The sequence below is a fragment of the Ranitomeya variabilis genome, chromosome 2 (assembly GCF_051348905.1).
Source record: "Ranitomeya variabilis isolate aRanVar5 chromosome 2, aRanVar5.hap1, whole genome shotgun sequence".
Taxonomy (NCBI): Eukaryota; Metazoa; Chordata; class Amphibia; order Anura; family Dendrobatidae; genus Ranitomeya; species Ranitomeya variabilis.
In genome coordinates this window covers 1,038,477,138-1,038,501,237 of record NC_135233.1, presented here as the reverse complement: position 1 = coordinate 1,038,501,237, position 24,100 = coordinate 1,038,477,138, and the positions used below count along the sequence as shown (strand labels likewise).

Here is a 24,100-nt window from a genome sequence, read left to right as displayed (position 1 = left end):
TAAGTTCCTTAGGGGGTCTACTTTCCAAAATGGTGTCACTTGTGGGGGGTTTCAATGTTTAGGCACATCAGGGGCTCTCCAAACGCAACATGGCATCCCATCTCAATTCCAGTCAATTTTGCATTGAAAAGTCAAATGGCTCTCCTTCGCTTCCGAGCTCTGTCATGCGCCCAAACAGTGGTTTACCCCCACATATGGGGTATCGGCGCACTCAGGACAAATTGTACAACATCTTTTGGGGTCCATTTTCTCCCGTTACCCTTGGTAAAATAAAACAAATTGGAGCTGAAGTATATTTTGTGTGAAAAAAAGTTAAATGTTCATTTTTATTTAAACATTCCAAAAATTCCTGTGAAACACCTGAGGGGTTAATAAACTTCTTGAATGTGGTTTTGAGCACCTTGAGGGGTGCAGTTTTTAGAATGGTGTCACACTTGGGTATTTTCTATCACATAGACCCCTCAAAATGACTTCAAATGAGATGTGGTCCCTAAAAAAAAAATGGTGTTGTAAAAATGAGAAATTGCTGGTCAACTTTTAACCCTTATAACTCCCTAACAAAAAAAAATTTTGGTTCCAAAATTGTGCTGATGTAAAGTAGACATGTGGGAAATGTTACTTATTAAGTATTTTGTGTGACATATCTCTGTGATTTAATTGCATAAAAATTCAAATTTGGAAAATTGCGAAATTTTCACCAAATTTCCGTTTTTTTGACAAATAAACGCAAGTTATATCGAAGAAATTTTACCACTATCATGAAGTACAATATGTTACGAGAAAACAGTGTCAGAATTACTAGGATCCGTTGAAGCGTTCCAGAGTTATAACCTCATAAAGGGACAGTGGTCAGAATTGTAAAAATTGGCCTGATCATTAATGTGCAAACCACCCTTGGAGGTGAAGGGGTTAATACATTATACCGTAAAATGAATTGTGTTCTACAAAAATACTACTGCTGCAAAGATATAAGCCTTTTTATGGCTGTGCGGATGGAGAAATATAAAAAAAAAAAGTTATAGCTGGTTGGTGGAGAAAGGGAAATTGCGAAAAAGACTGTAATATACCACGGTGCATGGTCACCCTCAGTGTCAGCCTTTATGTTTTCTAAGCCATACAGTGTGTTGGGTTAGGAGGGTCTTTAAATCTTAAAAGTAATTTTTTCTAAATCCTCCATTGTTCCAGTGATCGGAACAGTCCGTGCTGCAAGAATTGCCAGTTCGAAACTGCACAAAAGAAATGCCAAGAAGCTATAAACGCCACCTGCAAGGGCGAGTCCTACTGCACAGGTACGTGCTGCCAGATTCACCGCACTTTACTTTTCAGGGCATCTGTCACTTGGGAGTCCTTGTTTTTTTGTTTTTTTTACAATAGTCAGTGACCCTGTTTCATCAAGAGCAGTGTTGTTCATGCCGGGCTTGATGAAGGGGCATGGTGGAGTCAGAGACACCCAATTCATTACTAGGCATACTATTCTCTGGGAATCGGACTCGTCTGTACAGTGGCCTGCAACTCTCCAGAAATCTTACTCCAGTCTATTTTTATTTCCTTGCTAAATTGCATGTATTGTTAGCTGAAAATCATATTAGGTTTAGGTTTCATTAACAAATTCTTTTATATCTTCTGTGTTGCACGGTTTACTGCTGGCTGCAGAAAGAGTTACTGTATTTTTCGGACTATAAGACGCACCGGACCATAAGACGCACCCCAAATTTGGGGTGAAAATTGCAGAAAAAAAGATTTTTTTATAAGCTGGTGGTCCGTCTTATTGTCCGAATTTCTTACCTGAGGGCAGGCGGTGGCAGAGCAGGGTCACAGGAGGCATGGTGTCAGCAGAGGTGCAGTGATGCTGAGGCGCGGTGGGCGGTACGGCGTGCTCCTGGGCAGGGTGCCTTCCTGCTTAGGTGGGCGGTGCCATGGCCTGGTGTCCATGGGGGGGTTGCGGCAGTGCTGTGGCGGCGGGAGATGTGCGGTCACTTCCTCAGGTGAGGTGACGCCGCGGCCCGGTATCCAAGGTGAGCAGCAGAGCTGTGTTAATCACCAGTTTCTCGGTGGCGGCGGCCATCTTCTTGAGGCTGTGCGTGCGCAGATTGAGTACTCTGCTGATGGAGATCGCAGCGGCCATTTTCCTGAAGCCGAGATCTCAATCTGCGAACTCGGCTTCAGGAAAAGCGCGGCCTCCCGCGGCCATTTTCCTGAAGCCCCAGGAAACAGAAAACTCAATCTGCGCGCACGCGTGGCCTCAGGAGGATGGCCGCCGCCACCGAGAAAGCCGTGACTCACCCAGCTCTGCTTCTCGCCTTGGATACCGGGCCACGGCGTCACCTCACCTGTGGAAGGGACCCTGCTCACGCCATACCGCTCACTGCGAATTATCATCCCCGCACCTCTTCCGCTGCCACACTGCCGGTAAGCCTGTATTCCAACTATAAGACGCACCCCCCATTTTCCTCACAATTTTTTGGGGGAAAAAGTGCGTCTTCTAGTCGGAAAAACACGGTAGCTGAGTATCTGTCAGTAAGCTTATTCTGACCATCTAGTGGTGGAGATCTTAATTCTTTTATCTGTTTTTCTGAGCTCCTCATGGCAGATTTATGACCCCAGATCACATCGAAGTTGAATGCGAAGGGAAACCAAAAGCCTGGAAAAGCCAAATTTTTAATTTGCAAAAATTAATTTTATCCCCAAATACATGCAATTAAATTAAAAAAGAAAATGTCTTCAGAAGTGGACAACCTTCGTCACATCAGAGATTATTAAAACATAGGTCAATGCTATAGTGCTCATAGCTGACAGAGCACAAAGCCAAGAAGTGTTGTCATGGGCATAGAAACTTGTTTTGCCAACGTTGGTTGTTTTAAATATATATTCTATTATTATTATATTAATATATTTTTTTAGCTTTATTTGGCCATGTATATCTATGTGCAGCATGCTCCATTATAGACTGTCCAGGATGTTTCATGCCCTTCACTTTCTGCCTATCCACAGGGAACAGCAGTGAGTGTCCTGCGCCCGGAAATGCAGCTAATGACACAGTGTGTGTAGATCTGGGAAAATGCATGAATGGGGAATGTCGCCCGTTCTGTGAGATAGAGATGGACCTCAAGTCTTGCGCCTGCAACGGTGAGTGTGTACAGCGCCGGCACAGCATGCGAGCCGCGCAGCGGCACAGCGGGCGAGCCGCACACGCCCCCAGTATCCCGGACCACCCCTAATATCCCGGACCACCCCTAATATTCCCTGGTCCTGGTGAGTGTGATCGGCTGCTGTATGCAGAACCATCACATGAAGCTAGACGGGGGGTTCTCCGATATTCTGATTTATTAGAGGGGCTTTCTCCATACCGGACTCTACTTTTGGAGGTTGGCTACGAGCAGCTCTTCTTCTCCCAGGAGCCGCCACGTCCGGACATTTCTGGACAGCACATTGAACTGTGTAATGCTTCACACTGTATTGAGGCCATTTTTCCCGGGCGTTTTGCTTTTTTTTTCCCTTCAGGCAAATTATACTGAGCAGAGAACTGGAGAAATGAACCCCGGCCCTGCTGCAGGGTGATTAATGCTAGTTTGCAGGATTAGTTCTCAGCAGTAATCACTTATGATTTCATGTTATGTAATTGCTGTTTAGCTTATTTAGAGAATGACTCGTCCAAAATGTACGTACATAACCCCGTGTATAGCGTCACATCCGGCCGTACAGCGTCACACCCGGCCGTACAGTGTCACATCCATCCGTGCAGCGTCACTTCCATCCGTGCAGCGTCACAACCTACTGTGCAGCGTCACATACATCCGTGCAGCATCACATCCGGCCGTACAGCGTCACATCCGACCGTACAGCGTCACATCCATCCGTGCAGCGTCACATCCATCCGTGCAGCGTCACATCCATCCGTGCAGCGTCACATTCAGCGTACAGCGTCCCATCCAGCCGTGCAGCGTCCCATCCAGCCGTGCAGCGTCCCATCCAGCCGTGCAGCGTCCCATCCAGCCATGCAGCGTCCCATCCAGCCGTACAGCGTCCCATCCAGCCGTACAGCGTCCCATCCAACCCGTACAGCGTCCCATCCAGCCGTACAGCGTCCCATCCAGCCGTCAGGGGTGGATTAAGGGTAGCCAGGGCCCCGGGCTGTTCAGACACTGTGGGCCCCCCCCGGTCATATGACGGGGTCATGTGATGGGGTCATGTGACAAAGATTTTGTAAGCCGCCACCATAACACGGTAGACACTTTTGGCCAGGCTCTACTCTACTGTAACCTATTAAATATTTGTTAAAATATGCAATACAATTTAGGTATATTTTGACCAATAATATCACATACAAGGAACAAATACCACCATGACCAGACCACAAATTACAACCACAGTGATCGAATAATATCACATACAAGGAACAAATACCGCTACACCATGTCAAGACCACATATTACCACCACTTGGTGACCAAATAGCACATACAAGGAACAAATACCACAACACCATTTCCAGACCACATATTACCACCACATAGTGACTGAATACTACAATACTGATCAGTAATAAAAAAAACAAAACAAAAAAAAACACAATACTATCACCGTAAGTGCCAGTATTCACAGGAGATCTGTACTTAGTATGCAGTGTCTGTGTAGAGGTTATACAGTGATCACCGGTGACATTATACACAGAAGCTCTGTATATAGTGTACAGTGTATAGTGTCAGTGTATAGGTAACACTGACTCACCAGTGACGTCTCTAGGTGAAGTCCTTCATCTTTCATCCAGCACAGACTGCCATCATTTCTTTCAGCCAGGACTCGTTTCTGCAGGAAATAGCACAGTTATCTAGAGCTCCACTTGCAGAACACATTACTTAATTTTTCCCAACTTCTACATTACACCACATGAAGAAAAAAAGGCGACATAGTGTCACTCTACACAGTAACAGGACCGCCCCCCCATTTAAGACAATATACTCAAAAAATAAAATAAATACATCACTGCAGTAATAATATTCCTTAATTAGCCCCTATGGTAATAATATTCGCCATCCTGGCCCCGTGTATCTCATTCTTGGCTCCAGCCATATGTTGTCGCATCCTGCCCTCACGAGTATCCATTCTACCCCATATGATCTCCCCATCCTGCCCCATCTGTCTCCATCGTATCCATCCTGCCCCATGTCTTTCATTCTGCCCCGTGTCTCCAATCATGCCCCGTATCTACATTCTGCCCATGCCTCCAGTCCTGCCCCCAATGTGTACAGCATATTGCCCCCAGTGTGCCCAGCAATCTGCCCCAGTGTGCCCAGCATTCTGCCCCAGTGTCTCCAATATTGCCCCCAATCTGTCCAGCAATATGCCCCAGTGTGTCCAGCATTCTGCCCCAGTGTCTCCAGCATATTGCCCCCAGCATTCTGCCCCAGTGTGTCCAGCATTCTGCCCCAGTGTCCAGTATTCTGCCCCAGTCTGTCCAGCATATTGCCCCCAGTGTGTCCAGCAATCTGCCCCAGTGTGTCCAGCATATTGTCCCCAGTGTGTCCAGCATATTGCCCCCAGTGTGTCCAGCAATCTGCCCCAGTGTCTCCAGCATATTGCCCCCAGTCTGTCCAGCAATCTGCCCCAGTGTATCCAGCATATTGCCCCCAGTGTCTCCAGCATATTGCCCCCAGTGTCTCCAGCATTCTGCCCCAGTGTCTCCAGCATTCTTCCCCAGTATATCCAGCATTCTGCCCCAGTGTGTCCAGCATTCTGCCCCAGTGTGTCCAGCATTCTGCCCCAGTGTGTCCAGCATTCTGCCCCAGTGTGTCCAGCATTCTGCCCCAGTGTGTCCAGCATTCTGCCCCAGTGTGTCCAGCATTCTGCCCCAGTGTGTCCAGCATTCTGCACCAGTGTGTCCAGCATATTGCCCCCAGTGTGTCCAGCATATTGCCCCCAGTGTGTCCAGCATTCTGCCCCAGTGTCTCCAATATTGCCCCCAGTCTGTCCAGCAATCTGCCCCAGTGTCTCCTCTCCAGCAATCTGCCTTAGTGTGTCCAGCATTCTGCCCCAGTGTGTTCTGCAATCTGCCCCAGTGTCTCCAGCATATTGCCCCAGTGTGTCCAGCATTCTGCCCCAGTGTGTCCAGCATTCTGCCCCAGTGTCTCCAGCATATTGCCCCCAGTGTGTCCAGCATTCTGCTCCAGTCTGTCCAGCATATTGCCCCATGTGTCCACCATATTGCCCACAGTGTGTCCAGTATATTGCCCCCAGTGTGTCCAGCAATCTGCCCCAGTGTCTCCAGCATATTGCCCCCAGTCCGTCGAGCATATTGCCCACAGTGCATGATCCAGCAATCTGCCCCAGTGTTTCCAATATTGCCCCCAGTCTGTCCAGCAATCTGCCCCAGTGTCTCCTCTCCAGCATTGCCCCCAGTGTCTCCAGCAATCTGGCCGTTCGCAAAGAAGAAAAAAAAAAACGAGTTCTCCTCACCTGACCAGCGCTCCAGCGGCGAAGCTCCCTCCAGCAGCGCGCACTCGCCGGCGACTGACAATGACGTCATACGCCGGCGACGTGTGCGCTGTGCCTGCTGACTTCAGCTGCCAGCCTCCAATTGGCTGGTGGCTGTTGTTAACTATTGACGTGCGGGCGCACGGCCGCACGTCAATAGGTGAAACTGCCGCAGCGCCGGTATGGGCCCGGTGAGCAGATGAGACGGGGCCCGATGCAGGCCCCCTCTCTGCCCACCGGGCCCATACGCCAGTCAGGGCAGTAATGCCCTGACTGGCGGCGGGCAATCTGAGCGGTAGTCAAGGGCCCCCCCACACCGCTGGGCCCTGGGCTACCGCCCAGATTGACCCTATTATAATCCGCCCCTGGTAGTCGTACAGCGTCGCCTCCAGCCGTACAGCGTGAAATCCATCCGTGCAGTGTCACATCCAGACGTGCAGCGTCTCATCCATCTGTGCAGCGTCACATCCAGCCGTCACCTGTCACTTTATCTGTTGAATTTCTAACTGGCCATAAGTGTCACTCCAGACATTACACGTTTTTTTTTTTTCTCAAAATCCTGTGTCACATTAATTTCACAATATATCTTTATAGGAGACAGAGGGTTTTTTTCTTCACTCAATAGATTCAAAGTGAATAAATATATAATCAGAAAATGACGTTATGTAATGGTTTCATGTCACATACAGTTTATATAAACTTTTTATAAAATGTTCCCATTCTTTTATTTTTTAATATTCATTCAATTTTCCATATCCCTCTCTCTCTCTCCCCCTGTACTCCAGTCCCCTGTCTTTTATCGTGTCTCTCTCTCTCCCCCTGTACTCCAGTCCCCGGTCTTATCGTCTCCTCTCCCCCTGTACTCCAGTCCCCGGTCTTATCGTCTCCTCTCCCCCTGTACTCCAGTCCCGTCTTTTATCGTGTCTCTCTCTCCCCCCTCCACTCCAGTCCCGCCTTTTATCGTCTCCTCTCCCCTCCTGCGTATCTACAACTCCCATTGAGCTCAATAGTAAACCAGTGATGTAACCTCCTGATCGCCCCCTAGTGGCAGACACAAGAAGCAAAGTTAGTTCGTGTTAATGAACATGTCATCAGAAAATGACGCATTGTCTAAATCAGGATTTTATGTTAACTGTTATAACAATATATATTATACTAGCTGAAGAGCCCGGCGTTGCCTGGGCATAGTAAATATCTGTGGTTAGTTATAGCACCTCACTTCTCTTATTTTCCCATCACGCCTCTCATTTTCCCCTTCACATCTCTCATTTTCCCCATCACATCTTTCATTTTCCCCCTCACATCTCTCATTTTCTCCCTCACACCTCTTATTTTCCCCCTCACTCCTCTTATTTTCCCCCTCACTCCTCTCATTCCCCCCTAACACTTGTCATTTCGACCTCACATCTGTCATTTTCCGATCACTCCACTATTTTCCCTCACTCCTCTCATTTTGCACTCACACCTTTTCATTTTCACCTCACACCTCTCATTTTCACCTCAGTATATACATGTTTGTCATCTCCCTTATATATAGTATACACCTGTATGTCATCTCCTGTATATAGTATATACCTGTATGTCATCTTCCCTGTATATAGTATATACCTGCTGTGTGTCATGTCCCCTGTATATAGTATATACCTGTATGTAATCTCCTCCTGTATATAGTATATACCTGTGTCATCTCACCTATATATAGTATATATCTGTGTGTCATCTCCTCCTGTATATAGTATATACCTGTATGTCATCTCCTATACATAGCATATACCTGTATGTCATCTCCTCCTGTATATACTATATACCTGTAGGTAATCTGCTCCTGTATATAGTATATACCTGTGTGTCATCTCCTCCTGTATATAGTATATACCTGTATGTCATCTCCTGCTGTATGTTTTATGTACCTGTATGTCATCTCCTCCTGTATATAGTATATACCTGTGTCATCTCTCCTGTCTATAGTATATATCTGTGTCATCTCCTCCTGTATATAGTATATATCTGTGTGTCATCTCCTCCTCTATATAGTATATACCTGTGTCATCTCTCCTGTCTATAGTATATATCTGTGTCATCTCCTCCTGTATATAGTATATACCTGTGTGTCATCTCCTCCTGTATACAGTATATATCTGTATGTCATCTCCTCCTGTATTAGACCTCGTTCACACGTTATTTGGTCAGTATTTTTACCTCAGTATTTGTAAGCTAAATTGGCAGCCTGATAAATCCCCAGCCAACAGTAAGCCCACCCCCTGGCAGTATATATTAGCTCACACATACACATAATAGACTGGTCATGTGACTGACAGCTGCCGGATTCCTATATGGTACATTTGTTGCTCTTGTAGTTTGTCTGCTTATTAATCAGATTTTTATTTTTGAAGGATAATACCAGACTTGTGTGTGTTTTAGGGCGAGTTTCGTGTGTCAAGTTGTGTGTGTTGAGTTGCGTGTGGCGACATGCGTGTAGCAACTTTTTGTGTGTCGAGTTGCATGTGACAGGTTAGTGTAGCAAGTTGTGTGCAGCAAGTTTTGCGCATGGCGAGTTTTGCGCGTGGCGAGTTTTATGTGTGGTGCCTTTTGAGTATGTGCAAGTTTTGTGTGAGGCAACTTTTGCATGTGTTGCAACTTTTGTGCATGTGGCAATTTTTCCGCGTGTGCAAGTTTTGCGTGTGGCGAGTTTTCCATGAGGTGAGTTTTGCACGTGTGGCGAGTTTTGCATGTGGAGAGTTTTGCGCGTGGCGAGTTTTGAGCGGCGACTTTTGTGTTTCGACTTTTATGTGGCGAGGTTGGTGTATGTGTGGTGAAATGTGCGCTGAGGGTGGTATATGTGTTCGAGCACGTGGTAGTGTGTGGCGCATTTTGTGTGTGTGTTCATATCCCCGTGGTGGTGTGGTGATTATCCCATGTCGGGGCCCCACCTTAGCAACTGTACGGTATATACTCTTTGGCGCCATCGCTCTCATTCTTTAAGTCCCCCTTGTTCACATCTGGCAGCTGTTACTTTGCCTCCAACACTTTTCCTTTCACTTTTTCCCCATTATGTAGATAGGGGCAAAATTGTTTGGTGAATTGGAAAGCGCGGGGTTAAAATTTCACCTCACAACATAGCTTTGACGCTCTCGGGGTCCAGACGTGTGACTGTGCAAAATTTTGTGGCTGTAGCTGCGACGGTTCAGATGCCAATCCCGGACATACACACACACACACACACACACACATACACACATTCAGCTTTATATATTAGATTTACAGTCAGTTGCTTGCAAAAGTATTCACCCCCTTGGCATTTTTAATGTTTTTCTACCTCACAACCTGGAATTTCACTGTTGTTTTGAGGGTTTGCATCAGTTCATGTAAAGAACATGCCTATAACTCTGAACATTTGTTTTTCTTTTTATTGTGAAGCAAACAACAAATAGGACAATCACTGGCCTTCAGTGTGCATAACTGTTCACCCCCTAAAGTCAGTACTTTGTGGAGCCTCCTTTTTCAGAAATTACAGTTGCAAGTCGCTTTGAATAAGTCTCTACAAATTTTCCACATCTGGACACTGGGATTTTTTGCCCATTCTTCAAGCTAAAACTGCTCCAGCTTCTTCACGTTAGATGGTTTCCTCTTATGAACAGCAATGTTCAAGTCTGACCACAGATTCTCAATGGATTGAGGTCTGGGCTTTGACGAGGCCGCTCCAAAACATTTACAAATCTCCCCTTAAACCACGCGAGTGTTGCTTTAGCAGTATGCTTTGGGTCATTGTCTTGAGGAAGGTGAATCTACACCCCAGTCTCAAATCACTAACAGACTTAACCATGTTTTGCTCAAAAATATCTCTGTATGTGACACTATCCATCTTCCCTTCAACACAGACCATTTTCCCTGTCCCTGCTGCTGAAAAACATTTCCACAGCTTGATGCCTGCCACCACTGTGTTTCACTGTGGGGATGGTGTTCTTGGGGTGATGAGCTGTGTTGGTTTGGCGCCAGACATAACGTTTACCTTGGTGACCAGAAAGTTTAATTTTGGTCTCCTCTGACCACAGCACCTTCCTCCATACATTTGGAGAGTCTTCCACATGTCTTTTGGCAAACTCAAACCGAGCCTTACAATTTAAATTGTATAGGCCACCTCTAAGGAGTGTACGGCTTAGGCTACTTTCACACTAGCGTTAACTGCAATACGTCGCAAATGCGTCGTTTTGCCGAAAATACGCATCCAGCAAAAGTTCTTGCTGGATACGTTTTTTCGTCATAGACTAACATTAGCGACGCATTTGCGACGCATTGCAAAACGTTGCGTCCGTTTTGCGACGCTTGGGCGTGTGGTAGCGGACCGTCGGGAGAAAAAAACGTTACATGTAACGTTTTTTGCTCCCGACGGTCCGCTTTTTCCGACCGCGCATGCGCGGCCGGAACTCCGCCCCCACCTCCCCGCACTTCCCCGCACCTCACAATGGGGCAGCGGATGCGTGGGAAAAATGCATCCGCTGCCCCCGTTGTGCGGCGGAGACCACGCTAGCGTCGGGAACCTCGGCCCGACGCACAGCGACGGGTTGTTCCCGACGCTAGTGTGAAAGTAGCCTTATTGTGGTCGTGTGGACAGATACTCCACTCTCTGCATGGGAACTGTGCAACTGTAAGCGCCCCCTAGTGTCAGATGCATTGAATAGAAATCTATGACTATAAAGAGGAATTCAAGACTTTTCCTTTAATATTAGAACTATTATACATTTTTTGGCTCAAAATGCCCAATTGTCTAGGATATAATTTTGTCTTGTTCTTTCAGAAACTGAGAATTCATGTAAAGTCTGCTGCCGGAACAGCGATGGGACCTGCAGCCCGTACACGGACGCCTCCAAGCAGAACCGTTTGCTACGGAAAGGAAAGCCGTGCACCGTGGGCTTCTGTGATGGCAATGTAAGCGGTCACCTGTCTGTATCTGAAGCTTCCAGATATTTAGACTCTGATCATCGGAGTCACCGCTTAGAGCGTTCCGTGTGTATACAGTCGGGGCGAAGCACAAGTGTCGCCCGCCTCCTGAAATCTGCTCGTGGTGAATAGCTACAGGGGCACCCATTCTCCATTTCTCGTGTGCTTTTTCTTACAGGGAAAATGTGAGAAACAAGTGCAAGATGTGATCGAGAGGATCTGGGACTTCATAGACAAACTGAGCATTAATATGTTGGGTAAGTGATTTCTACAGTGTATATACAGTGGCATGTAAAAGTTTGGGCACCCCTGGTCAACTGTGAACAGTTAAGCAAGTTGAAGATGAAATGATCTCCAAAAGGGATAACGGTAAACATGACACATTTCCATTGGCTGATGTAAAGGTTTGGGCACCCTGCATGGATAGTACCTAGTAGCACCTCCTTTTGCAAGTATCACAGCCTGTAAACGCTTTTTGTAGCCAGACAAAAGTCTTTCAATTTTTGTTTGAGGGATTTTCATCCATTCTACCTTAGAACATTCTTCAAGTTCTGTGAGATTCCTGGGTCGTCTTGCATGCACTGCTATTTTGAGGTCTAGCCACAGATTTTCAATGATGTTCAGATCAGGGGACTGTGAGGGCCATTGTAAAACCTTCAGCTTGCGCCTTAATTGTGTAAAACCATACACAATTACAAAAAGATCAACTAACTAAAATGTCTTGTTTTTTTTTGTTTTTTTTAAATTAATTAGTTGATCTTTTTGCCATTGGGTATTGTTAGCAACTTCTATTAGTTTCCCTTCCAGGAGTTGTCCTTTATGCAAGGCATTGTCTTTTAAGCAATTGCCATAGACATACGAATAGTGCAGAGATCATTCTGTATGTTTTATATTGGTGAATATTCTACTAGTATCTCTGGCATCTAGCAGTTTGATTAGCATTGCTTTCAATATATTATATATTTAGGGGCGCTGGTGTATTTACTATTCAAAGTAATTTTGCGCTAAAGATGATTTTTGGCTTTGCACAGCATTCAAGAACCGTGCGCACCATTGTGAAGACTTTTACTTATAAGACAGCAATGAATACCGCAAGACTAAAATGAAGTGACTTTAAAAAAAACCAAAACGTTATATAGCAAGGCTCGTTATAGGGTTGATAGTGACAGTTAGGATTGCTACTTCCAATAGGTGGCGCTAGAATCCAACTCCTTCTCTGAAGAGCCAATTTGCATATTTCATTAAACAGAGGAGCATTGCAGGTCGAATAACCTCCTTACTCTGGCATGTCACTATCCACAAGGAGAGATTTTACCCCTTAGGCCTCCGAGGTTGCCATACAGTCAAATCTGATCTCTTGCTTTGCACTGATGAGGTGCAAACACTATGAAACATGTATCTGCAAATATAGTATCTGGTTTGGCTTTTATCCTAAGTCATGTGACAAGGCGCGTTAAAGGGTCGATATTGACTCTTAGGATTGCTGCTTCCAACAGGTGGCGCTAGAGCCCAAGTCCTCTTCCTCTCAGAAGAGGCAATTTGCAAATAGAAAACAATGCGAATGAGGAATAAGGGCCTGTGTGTCCATTTATGTCCTATCATGGGAGAAGACATAAATGTATGACCGATGCAGGGCACACCTCTGTATCCTGAGAATGGGGGCCCTTCAGGTACAAAGTAAGGCAGAAGCGACAGGAGCCGAAGCTGCCACATGCTGTAGCCGGTCAGAGAGGACGTGTGCAGGGTCCACATTGACCTCGCGCAGATGGAGGCGCCGGTCCCAGGCTGTCACGCTTATGGGCCTTACTATCTGAGATCCGGAGTGCGGTGGTTTTATAACGTTTTCTCCATTATCTGTCTCTTTCTTTCCTGCAGGCAAGTTCCTGGCAGACAACATTGTGGGATCGGTCATCGTCTTTTCTTTGCTTTTCTGGATTCCTCTCAGTATTCTTGTCCACTGTGTGGTGAGTGCATCAGCGATTCCCTATCCTTAGTGTTCATACAGAGGGGTCTCCATCATAGCCCACCTCCCGCTATCATACAGAGGGGTCTCCATCATAGCCCACCCCCCCGCTATCATACAGAGGGGTCTCCATCATAGCCCACCCCCCCGCTATCATACAGAGGGGTCTCCATCATAGCCCACCCCCCGCTATCATACAGAGGGGTCTCCATCATAGCCCACCCCCCCCATCATACAGAGGGGTCTCCACTCATAGCCCACCACCACTATCATACAAAGGGGTCTCCACTCATAGCCCACCCCCGCTATCATACAGTGGTGTCTCCACTAATAGCCCACCCTCCGCTATCATACAGAGGGGTCTCCACTCATAGCCCACCCCCCGCTATCATACAGAGGGGTCTCCACTCATAGCCCATCCCCCGCTATCATACAGAGGGGTCTCCACTCATAGCTCACCCCCGCTATCATACAGAGGGGTCTCCACTCATAGCCCACCACCACTATCATACAAAGGGGTCTCCACTCGTAGCCCACCCCCCGCTATCATACAGAGGGGTCTCCACTAATAGCCCACCCCCGCTATCATACCGAGGGGTCTCCACTCATAGCCCACCCCCCGCTATCATACAGAAGGGTCTCCACTCATAGCCCACCACCACTATCATACAGAGGAGTCTCCACTCATAGCCCACCCCCCGCTATCATACAGAGGGGTCTCCACTCATAGCCCACCCGCGCTATCATACAGAGGGGTCTCCACTCATAGCCCACCCCCTCCCATCATACAGAGGGGTTTCCACTCATAGCCCACCACCACTATCATACAAAGGGGTCTCCACTCATAGCCCACCCCCGCTATCATACAGTGGGGTCTCCACTAATAGCCCACCCTCCGCTATCGTACAGAGGGGTGTCCACTCATAGCCCACCCCCCGCTATCATACAGAGGGGTCTTCACTCACAGCCCATCCCCCGCTATCATACAGAGGGGTCTCCACTCATAGCCCACCGCCGCTATCATACAGAGGGGTCTCCACTCATAGCCCACCTCCCGCTTTCATACAGAGGGGTCTCCACTCATAGCGCACCCCCCCATCATACAGAGGGGTCTCCACTCATAGCCCACCACCACTATCATACAAAGGGGTCTCCACTCGTAGCCCACCCCCCGCTATCATACAGAGGGGTCTCCACTAATAGCCCACCCCCGCCATCATACCGAGGGGTCTCCACTCATAGCCCACCCCCCGCTATCATACAGAGGGGTCTCCATTCATAGCCCACCCCCCGCTATCATACAGAGGGGTCTCCACTCATAGCCCACCACCACTATCATACAGAGGAGTCTCCACTCATAGCCCACCCCCCGCTATCATACAGAGGGGTCTCCACTCATAGCCCACCCGCGCTATCATACAGAGGGGTCTCCACTCATAGCCCACCCCACGCTATCATACAGAGGGGTCTCCATCATAGCCCACCCCCCGCTATCATACAGAGGGGTCTCCACTCATAGCCCACCCCCCCCCCCCCCATCATGCAGAGGGGTTTCCACTCATAGCCCACCACCACTATCATACAAAGGGGTCTCCACTCATAGCCCACCCCCGCTATCATACAGTGGGGTCTCCACTAATAGCCCACCCTCCGCTATCATACAGAGGGGTCTCCACCCATAGCCCACCCCCGCTATCATACAGAGGGGTCTCCACTCATAGCCCATCCCCCGCTATCATACAGAGGGGTCTCTACTCATAGCCCACCCCCGCTATCATACAGAGGGGTCTCCACTCATAGCCCACCTCCCGCTATCATACAGAGGGGTCTCCACTCATAGCGCACCCCCCCCCTATCATACAGAGGGGTCTCCACTCATAGCCCACCACCACTATCATACAAAGGGGTCTCCACTCGTAGCCCAACCCCCGCTATCATACAGAGGGGTCTCCACTAATAGCCCACCCCCGCTATCATACCGAGGGGTCTCCACTAATAGCCCACCCCCGCTATCATACAGAGGGGTCTCCACTCATATCCCACCCCCCGCTATCATACAGAGGGGTCTCCACTCATAGCCCACCCCCCACTATCATACAGAGGGGTCTCCACTCATAGCCCACCCCCCCATCATACAGAGGGGTCTCCACTCATAGCCCACCACCACTATCATACAAAGGGGTCTCCACTCATAGCCCACCCCCGCTATCATACAGAGGGGTCTCCACTCATAGCCCACCCCCGCTATCATACAGAGGGGTCTCCACTCATAGCCCACCTCCCGCTATCATACAGAGGGGTCTCCACTCATAGCGCACCCCCCCCTATCATACAGAGGGGTCTTCACTCATAGCGCACCCCCCCTATCATACAGAGGGGTCTCCACTCATAGCCCACCACCACTATCATACAAAGGGGTCTCCACTCGTAGCCCACCCCCCGCTATCATACAGAGGGGTCTCCACTAATAGCCCACCCCCGCTATCATACCGAGGGGTCTCCACTAATAGCCCACCCCCGCTATCATACAGAGGGGTCTCCACTCATATCCCACCCCCCGCTATCATACAGAGGGGTCTCCACTCATAGCCCACCCCCCACTATCATACAGAGGGGTCTCCACTCATAGCCCACCCCCCCTATCATACAGAGGGGTCTCCACTCATAGCCCACCACCACTATCATACAAAGGGGTCTCCACTCATAGCCCACGCCCCGCTATCATACAGAGGGGTCTCCACTCATATCCCAGCTCCCGCTATCATACAGAGGGGTCTCCACTCATAGCCCACCCCCCACTATCATACAGAGGGGTCTCCACTCATAGCCCACCCCCCCTATCATACAGAGGGGTCTCCACTCATAGCCCACCCCCCCTATCATACAAAGGGGTCTCCACTCATAGCCCACCCCCGCTATCATACAGAGGGGTCTCCACTCATAGCCCACCCCCCCTATCATACAAAGGGGTCTCCACTCATAGCCCACCCCCCCTATCATACCGAGGGGTCTCCACTAATAGCCCACCCCCGCTATCATACAGAGGGGTCTCCACTCATAGCCCACCCCCCACTATCATACAGAGGGGTCTCCACTCATAGCCCACCCCCCCTATCATGCAGAGGGGTCTCCACTCATAGCCCACCACCACTATCATACAAAGGGGTCTCCACTCATAGCCCACCCCCGGTATCATACAGAGGGGTCTCCACTCATAGCCCACCCCCCCTATCATACAGAGGGGTCTCCACTCATAGCCCACCACCACTATCATACAAAGGGGTCTCCACTCATAGCCCACGCCCCGCTATCATACAGAGGGGTCTCCACTAATATCCCACCCCTGCTATCATACCGAGGGGTCTCCACTAATAGCCCACCCCGCTATCATACAGAGGGGTCTCCACTCATATCCCACCCCCCGCTATCATACAGAGGGGTCTCCACTGATAGCTCACCCCCCACTATCATACAGAGGGGTCTCCACTCATAACCCACCCCCCGCTATCATACAGAGGGGTCTCCACTCATAGCCCACCCCCCGCTATCATACAGAGGGGTCTCCACTAATAGCCCACCCCCCGCTATCATACAGAGGGGTCTCCACTAGCAGCCCACCCCCCGCTATCATACAGAGAGGTCTCCACTAATAGCCCACCCCCGCAATCATACAGAATAGGAAACTATATTCCCGCAGAAAAGTGTTGTTGCCAGTGGCTTCACTATCGGCCGAACCCGCAGATATAAGGTCAATGGCAGAGGGCTGCAAAGCAAGTTATCCCATTAGCACCAGGACAAAATCTGTACATGATCCTTTACAGGTGGTACAAACCCAAAATCTCCTGCTCTGGATGGTGACGCTTTACTGCGCTTTCTCCACTTTTCTAGGATAAGAAGCTGGACAAGCAGTATGAAGAAAACGCCAAGTCCTTGTTCTTGCCAAGTGTAAGTGTTCATCCTGCAACCGGCTGCTTCTTTATTAGATTTATCTTCTGTGCGGCTGCAATAAAATGACGGTGGACATAGACATTACAGGGATTCTCAGCTCCTCACCCCTGTGTCAGAAGGTGGCGTTGGACAGTCTCTTTGCTGGTATGTGCACATGGCGTCTTTGAGGTGGATTCCGCCCGGAATCCATCTGAATAAGTTCCGCAAAAGCGCCCCCTAAAATGAACATGGTGCACAGCAATGTACAAGCAACATGGCTGTGTGCGTTCTGTCTTGGGTCACTGCTTTTAACCACTTTAGGGTTCGGAAACCTTGAAGTGTTTAGAGGAAGTGACCTGCTCATGCTTCCCCACTCCCTATAGTACACAATATAGAGTAAGAGATTCTGTGCCACAAGAACGACGGCAAAGCCACCTCAATAAAGTGGTCACTAGCATTTTCCTGAAGAAGCTTTCACTGGGAAAACATGGCAGTTGTGCCGATGTCTAAAATACAGTGTGTGTTCATGGCCCCAAGAATTGTTTTTCTGCCTATTTTTAAAGGAGTATTCTCAAGTTTTAAAGTTATGCCCTAAAATTGGGATGGAGTATAACTTCCCAATACCAGGGTGTCTAACTCCTTGAACCCCACAGATCTGAAGAGCCCCAAGTGAATGGGAGCGGTGGTCGATTATGCGCACTGCCGCGTCATTCATTCTAATGGGAGTGCTGAAGACCAACACTCGGCAATTTCCAGCGGTCCTATTAAGAATGAATGGAGCATAGCGCATGATCAGTCACTGCTCCATTCACTCAGGGCTATTCAAATCACTGGTTTACAAGATTGGTAGGGGTCCTAGGTGTCAGGTAGTCATCCCCTATCCTATTACATCATGGTCTATATAAAAAAAAAAAAAATCAGAAATCTTGCAAATTTCATACTGGCCACTGTTCTTTACAGAAGACTTTTCAGCAGTTTCTTTATCAACACAGGCAAGATTATTACAGCTGATAATACAGGATCCACTATTCACATTAGATAATGTCACAGCTCACCTCCTCCCCTCCCTTAACAATGACTTTTAACCAGGGTAGACCAAGCTCAGATAACTCTTTCATACAAAAATTTGAGGTCAGAGTCAGACTTTTGCTGCTAATGCCGATGTGAAGAACAGGAAGTAGAAATCTAATACTAATTAGGGTCATTGATGCTGTGTGAAAAGTGAAAGTTTATTTTAATATAAAATATTTGTTACTCATGACAACAACTTTAGCTTCCAAGATTCTCCTACTTATAGAAAAGTAAAACAGGGTGACATCTATGTGGTGTCTGTATTTATAGATGTGTCAAAGTGTTTTCCCCCTTCCTGATTTCCTATTCTTTTGCATGTTTCTCACACTTAAATGTTTCAGATCACCAAACAAATTTACATATTACACAAAGATAACACAAGTAATCACAAAATGCAGTTTTAAAATCAAGCTCTTTATAATTAAGGGAAAAAGAAAACTAAACCTACAAGATCCTGAATGAAAAAGTGATAACCCCCCCCCCCCCCATTACTGCCACACATGTACTCAATCAAGAAATCACCCAAATAGGACCTGCCTGACAAAGGTAAGTAGACCCAAAAAAGCCCCTCAAAAGCTAGACATCATCTCACAATCCAGAGAAATTCTGGAGCAATTAGATCGCAATTACTTTGTTTCTTATCATCTGGAAAAGGTTATAAAGCCATTTCTGAAGGTTTGGGACTCCAGCAAACCACAATAAGAGCCATTATCCATAAATGGCGAACACATGCAACAGGGAAGAACCTTCCAAGGAGTGGCCGGCCAGCCTACCAAAATTACCCCAAGAGCGATGACTCATCCAAGAGACCCCACAACAACATCCAAAGAACTGCAGGCCTCACTTGCCTCCGTTAAGGTTAGTGTTCATGACTCCACCATAACAAAGAGTCTGGGCAAAAATGGCTTGAACGGCAGAGTTCCAAGACGAAAACCACTGCTGAGCAATAAGAACATAAAGGCTCATCTCAGTTTTGCCAGAAAACATCTTGATGATCTACAAGATCGTTTGGGAGAATACTCTGTGGACTGAGGAGACAAAAGTTTAACTTTTTTGAAGGTATAAGTCCCATTACATCTGGTGTAGAAATAACACAGCATTTCAGAAAAGGAACATCATACCAACTGTAAAATGTGGTGGTGGTAGTGTCATGGTCTGGGGCTGTTTTGCTGCTTCAGGACTTGGAAAACCTGCTGTGATAAATGGAACCATGAATTATGCTGTCTACCAAAAAAATCCTGAAGGAGAATGTCTAGCTATCTGTTCGTGACCTTAAGCTGAAGCAGACTTGGTTTATGCAGCAGGACAATGACCCAAAACACACCAGCAATCCACCTCTGAATGGCTTCAGAAAAACAAAATTAAGACTTTGGAGTGGCCTAGTCAAAGTCATGACATTATCTGATTGAGATGCTGTGACATGACCTTAAAAAGTTGGTTCATGCTCAGAAACCCTCCAATGTGGCCAAAATTCCTCCATAGAGTTGTAAAAGACTCCTTGCCAGTTATCGCAAATGCTTGATTGCAGTTGTTGCTGCTAAGGGTGGACCAACCAGTTATTAGGTTTAGGGAGCAATCACTTCTTCACACAGGGCCTGTGGTTTTCTTGTTCAGTTAATAACAAAGACCTTCATTAAAAAATTGCATTTCTCCTTCGCCTCATTGGGGGACACAGGACCATGGGTGTTATGCTGCTGCCACTAGGAGGACACTAAGCAAATACACAAAAAAAGTTAACTCCTCCTCCGCAGTATACACCCCCTGCTGGCTCTAGCCTGAACCAGTTCTTGCTTAGTGTCTGTAGGAGGCACTAGAGTCTGATTTCAGACCTCGATTTTATTTTTTTACTATTTTTGTCCCTTTTTTTCCACAGATTGAGCGGGCGACGGGGCCTTTCAAGGTCCCGATCTCCCAAAAACATCAACAGGCGGGAACGCGGAGTGTCGCCTCCCCGTACCCCCTCCTGCAAAGACGGCTTGGGCTCTCATCGGGGCGACGGATTCCTTTAATAGGTCCGCTCTCCCCACACCGACAACGGACGGGAACATGGGGTGTCACCCTCATGTACCCCCTTCCGGAGCCAGGACTTCAGCCAGCCTGCCCCCCAAGTGAAGTGAGGTGAAGGAGAAGCTCCTTTGTGCCTTGTGTGTGGCCCCACTGCACCACCAGTGAGAGAAAGCGGTTGGTGTCAGGAATATATCATGCCCTCTCCACCTCCCTATCAAAGGGATGGTGGATTGAGGATGGACGGTGCGACTGACATTCGCCATCTGTGGCCCAGCGCTCCCGACTCGCAGTGAGCATGGCCTTTTCAGTGGGAGGTTTCCTTACCTCCCTCACCGGGGGCCAGTGTCGCTGTCTGGGCCCCCGGGGGATCGGCATATCCAATGCTGCGCCGCGGCCTTCACAACGCCACGGCCGTTACCACCACCCCCGCCTGCCTGCAGCCTCCGTCCTCTCCTCTGACTGTGGCCGTCTCCATGGCCGTGGCTGTCTCCAGCTGCCGCCATCCTGGCTTTGATCCATAGCCGGCTCCCCCGCCGCAGCTGCGAACAACCCAGCTGCCACGGCCGTTACCGCTGGCCGCGGCCGTTTCCATCACTGCGGCCTCTAATTTAGTCCCCGGCTTCTGGCCGAGGTAGGCCCGATTCCCCCCGCCCAGCCAGCTCCGCACGTCCACCTGGCCGGCTCCACCCCCTCCTCTTTTAGCTCTCTATGAGATCCTGCATAGCCCTGCCTTTCTGGGACGCTGCATTATGCAGCCACGGTCTCCTGGGCATTCCCTTCACCCACTTTTTCTGGTGCTTCTCGTTACCCACGAGAAGCTCCAAACTTACTCTCGCGGTCTTCCCACTGAAGCAGGAAGACAGGGGATGCCATTTGTGTGCCGTGCACTGCAGCAGGCAACTTCTCTGGGGGCACGGACGCAGGACCTGGGTAAGCTAGCCGCTTAACCCCTCCACTGCAGTCACACACAACTTAACCCTTCCACCGCAGGCACACCGCTTAACTCTTCACGGAGGTTTTTTACTGTGGTAGCCTCCCTTTTTTACAATATGTCTCAATGAAAACCTACTAAAAAAGCTGATAAAGCTCACACAGTGGTGTATGCCGCATGTGCCTCATGCAATGTCTCTCTGCATCAGGGGCACCCTAACCCATTTTGTACGGCTTACGATGCCTCAGGTTCCCAGGAGCTCCCCGCTACTGTAGAACACAGAGGTGCCAGCCCCCCAGAATGGGCTTCCTTGACTCAGTCCATGATTTCTCTCACTAAGCCGTAGAGTCCTTTTGTGACTCCTCTTCAAGCCAGGGCATCTCCCTTCCTTCAGTAGCGGGCCCCTCAGCCACACAAGAGCCTTCCTCAAATGTGGGCAGGATGGCCACAAAAGGGACACATTCTTCTTGAAAACGTACCCGTGACCCACGAAACTGTGATGTCTCTACATCTGGTAGCTCTGTGTCTCGTTCCCCCTCACCAGGGGAGCGCAGCGAACCCGACTCAGAATATAAAGGTACCTTCACACGAAACGACATCGCTAGCGATCCGTAACGTTGCAGCGTCCTGGCTAGCGATATCGTTTCGTTTGACACGCAGCAGCGATCAGGATCCTGCTGTGATGTCGCTGGTCGCTGAATAAAGTCCAGAACTTTATTTGGTCGTCCGATCGCTGTGTATCGTTGTGTTTGAAAGCAAAAGCAACGATACCAGCGATGTTTTACACTGGTAACCAGGGTAAACATCGGGTTACCAAGCACAGGGCCGCGCTTAGTAACCCGATGTTTACCCTGGTTACCAGCGTAAAAGTAAAAAAAACAAACAGCACATACTTACATGCGTCCCCCAGCGTCTGCTTCCTGACACTTACTGAGCGCTGGCCCTAAAGTGAAAGTGAAAGCACAGCGGTGACGTCACCGCTGTGCTGTTAGGGCCGGAGCTCAGTCAGTGTCAGGAAGCAGACGCTGGGGGACGCGCAGGTGAGCATGTACTGTTTGTTTTTTTTACTTTTACGCTGGTAACCAGGGTAAACATCGGGTTACTAAGCGCGGCCCTGCGCTTAGCAACCCGATGTTTACCCTGGTTACCCGGGGACCTCGGCATCGTTGGTCGCTGGAGAGCGGTCTGTGTGACAGCTCTCCAGCGATCAAACAGCGACGCTGCAGCGATCGGCAACGTTGTCGCTATCGCTGCAGCGTCGCTTCGTGTGAAGGTACCTTAAGTCAGATGAGGCCCCAGACCCAGACTCCCCTGAATTCCAGGAGTCTATAGATTCTCTCATCGAGGCGGTTAATCACGCTCTGGAATTGGACGACGAACCCAGTACTAATCCGGATCACCCAGTGTCTTTTAAAAGAACAAAACGTCCACACAGGGTTTTTGCTAACCACCCTGAGTTTACAGACATTAAGAGGCATAGAAGTCGCCCAGATAAGCGTTTCACGGGCCTCAAGCCGCTAGAAGCTCGGTACCCTTTTGCAACTACAGTGGACTGAGTCCCCTGCAGTAGATCCACCCATTTTGAGACTCTCTTCAAAAACTCTTCTATCTCTGGCTGACAGATCTTCCATTAAAAATCCCACTGATCGTCAGATTGACAACCTGGCCAGGTCGGTCTTCGAGGCTGCCGGAGCAACGTTTTTTCCTTCTTTCGCCACCACTTGGGTAGCTAGAGCTATGGTGGCCTGGGCTGAGGTCATAGTGAAGACCAGTAGGGACAATAGCCTACCGCCCGAGGTGACCAGTCTCGCCTACCAGATTGCCCGAGCAGGGAATTACATAGTCTATGCCTCCCTAGATGCGGCTAATTGTGCCGCTCTTGCGGCCGCAAACGCCGTGACCATCAGGAGAGCTTTGTGGCTCTGAGAATGGCGGGCCGACTCAGCTTCAAAGAAATCTTTGACTTCCCTGCTGTACCAATACGGGCGTTTGTTCGGAGATAAACGCGATCAATTATCTCAGATGCTACCGGAAAAAAAAGCAAATTCCTCCCTCAGCGTAGGCCCAATCGCCCCTTTCGGAACCAATCCCAGGCTCGCTTCTGACCTTTTTGCAATACCACAGGCTGGTCATCCACAGCCGCTTCTGCTAGTTCTTCTCGGCCCCCATGCAGAGGCAGGGGTTCGCAACCTTCCTACAGACCTTCTAACTCCTGGAGAAACAGATCTCCCGATCCAGACCCAAAACTGTCCCTTCCCGCAAATTCTCCTCTCAATGACTTCATGCCGTGTCCGGTAGACACAAACAGGGTAGGCGGTCGTCTAATTTGGTTTCGCCAAGTCTGGTTGACGGTCGTTCAAGACCAATGGGTCAGAGATCTCGTGTCTTCTGGATACAAAATCGAAGTCACATCCCCCCCCTCCAAGGCGTTTCTTCCAGTCTCGTCTTCCAAAGTCCAAGGCGCACGCAGCCCCCTTTTACCAGGCCTTACAAGCCCTCCGCAACAGCGCAGTCATCATTCTGGTTCTTCCGAAAGAAAGGTTCAAGGGCTTTTACTCAAACCTCTTTGTCGTCCCAAAGAAGGACGGAACCATGGTCCCATCCTAGACCTAAAGTTGTTGAACAAATTCGTCACAGTGCGCCACTTCAGGATGGAATCCCTCCGTTCCGTCATCGCCTCTCTGGAGACGGGAATACCTTGCATCAATCAACATCAAAGATGCATATCTTCACATTCCAATCATCGAAAGTCCTCAAAGATTTCTACGCTTTGCGGTCGAAGATGATCATTTT

General features: G+C 48.7%; 1 protein-coding gene across 5 annotated transcripts in view; it reads left to right on the top strand.

Annotated features, from left to right (window-relative positions):
* The window catches only part of ADAM17 (ADAM metallopeptidase domain 17), a 211,211-nt gene that overhangs the window by 84,761 nt on the left and 102,350 nt on the right, over positions 1 to 24,100 (top strand). For 4 of the 5 annotated variants that reach the window (XM_077291408.1, XM_077291409.1, XM_077291407.1 and 1 more), the window contains 6 exons: positions 1,186 to 1,289; positions 2,992 to 3,126; positions 11,266 to 11,396; positions 11,587 to 11,665; positions 13,284 to 13,372; positions 17,260 to 17,316. In XM_077291408.1, the coding sequence (XP_077147523.1) occupies positions 1,186 to 1,289; positions 2,992 to 3,126; positions 11,266 to 11,396; positions 11,587 to 11,665; positions 13,284 to 13,372; positions 17,260 to 17,316 (595 nt within the window). The remainder of the gene's footprint in view (positions 1 to 1,185; positions 1,290 to 2,991; positions 3,127 to 11,265; positions 11,397 to 11,586; positions 11,666 to 13,283; positions 13,373 to 17,259; positions 17,317 to 24,100) is intronic. The other variant, XM_077291410.1, reaches the window with a different exon arrangement.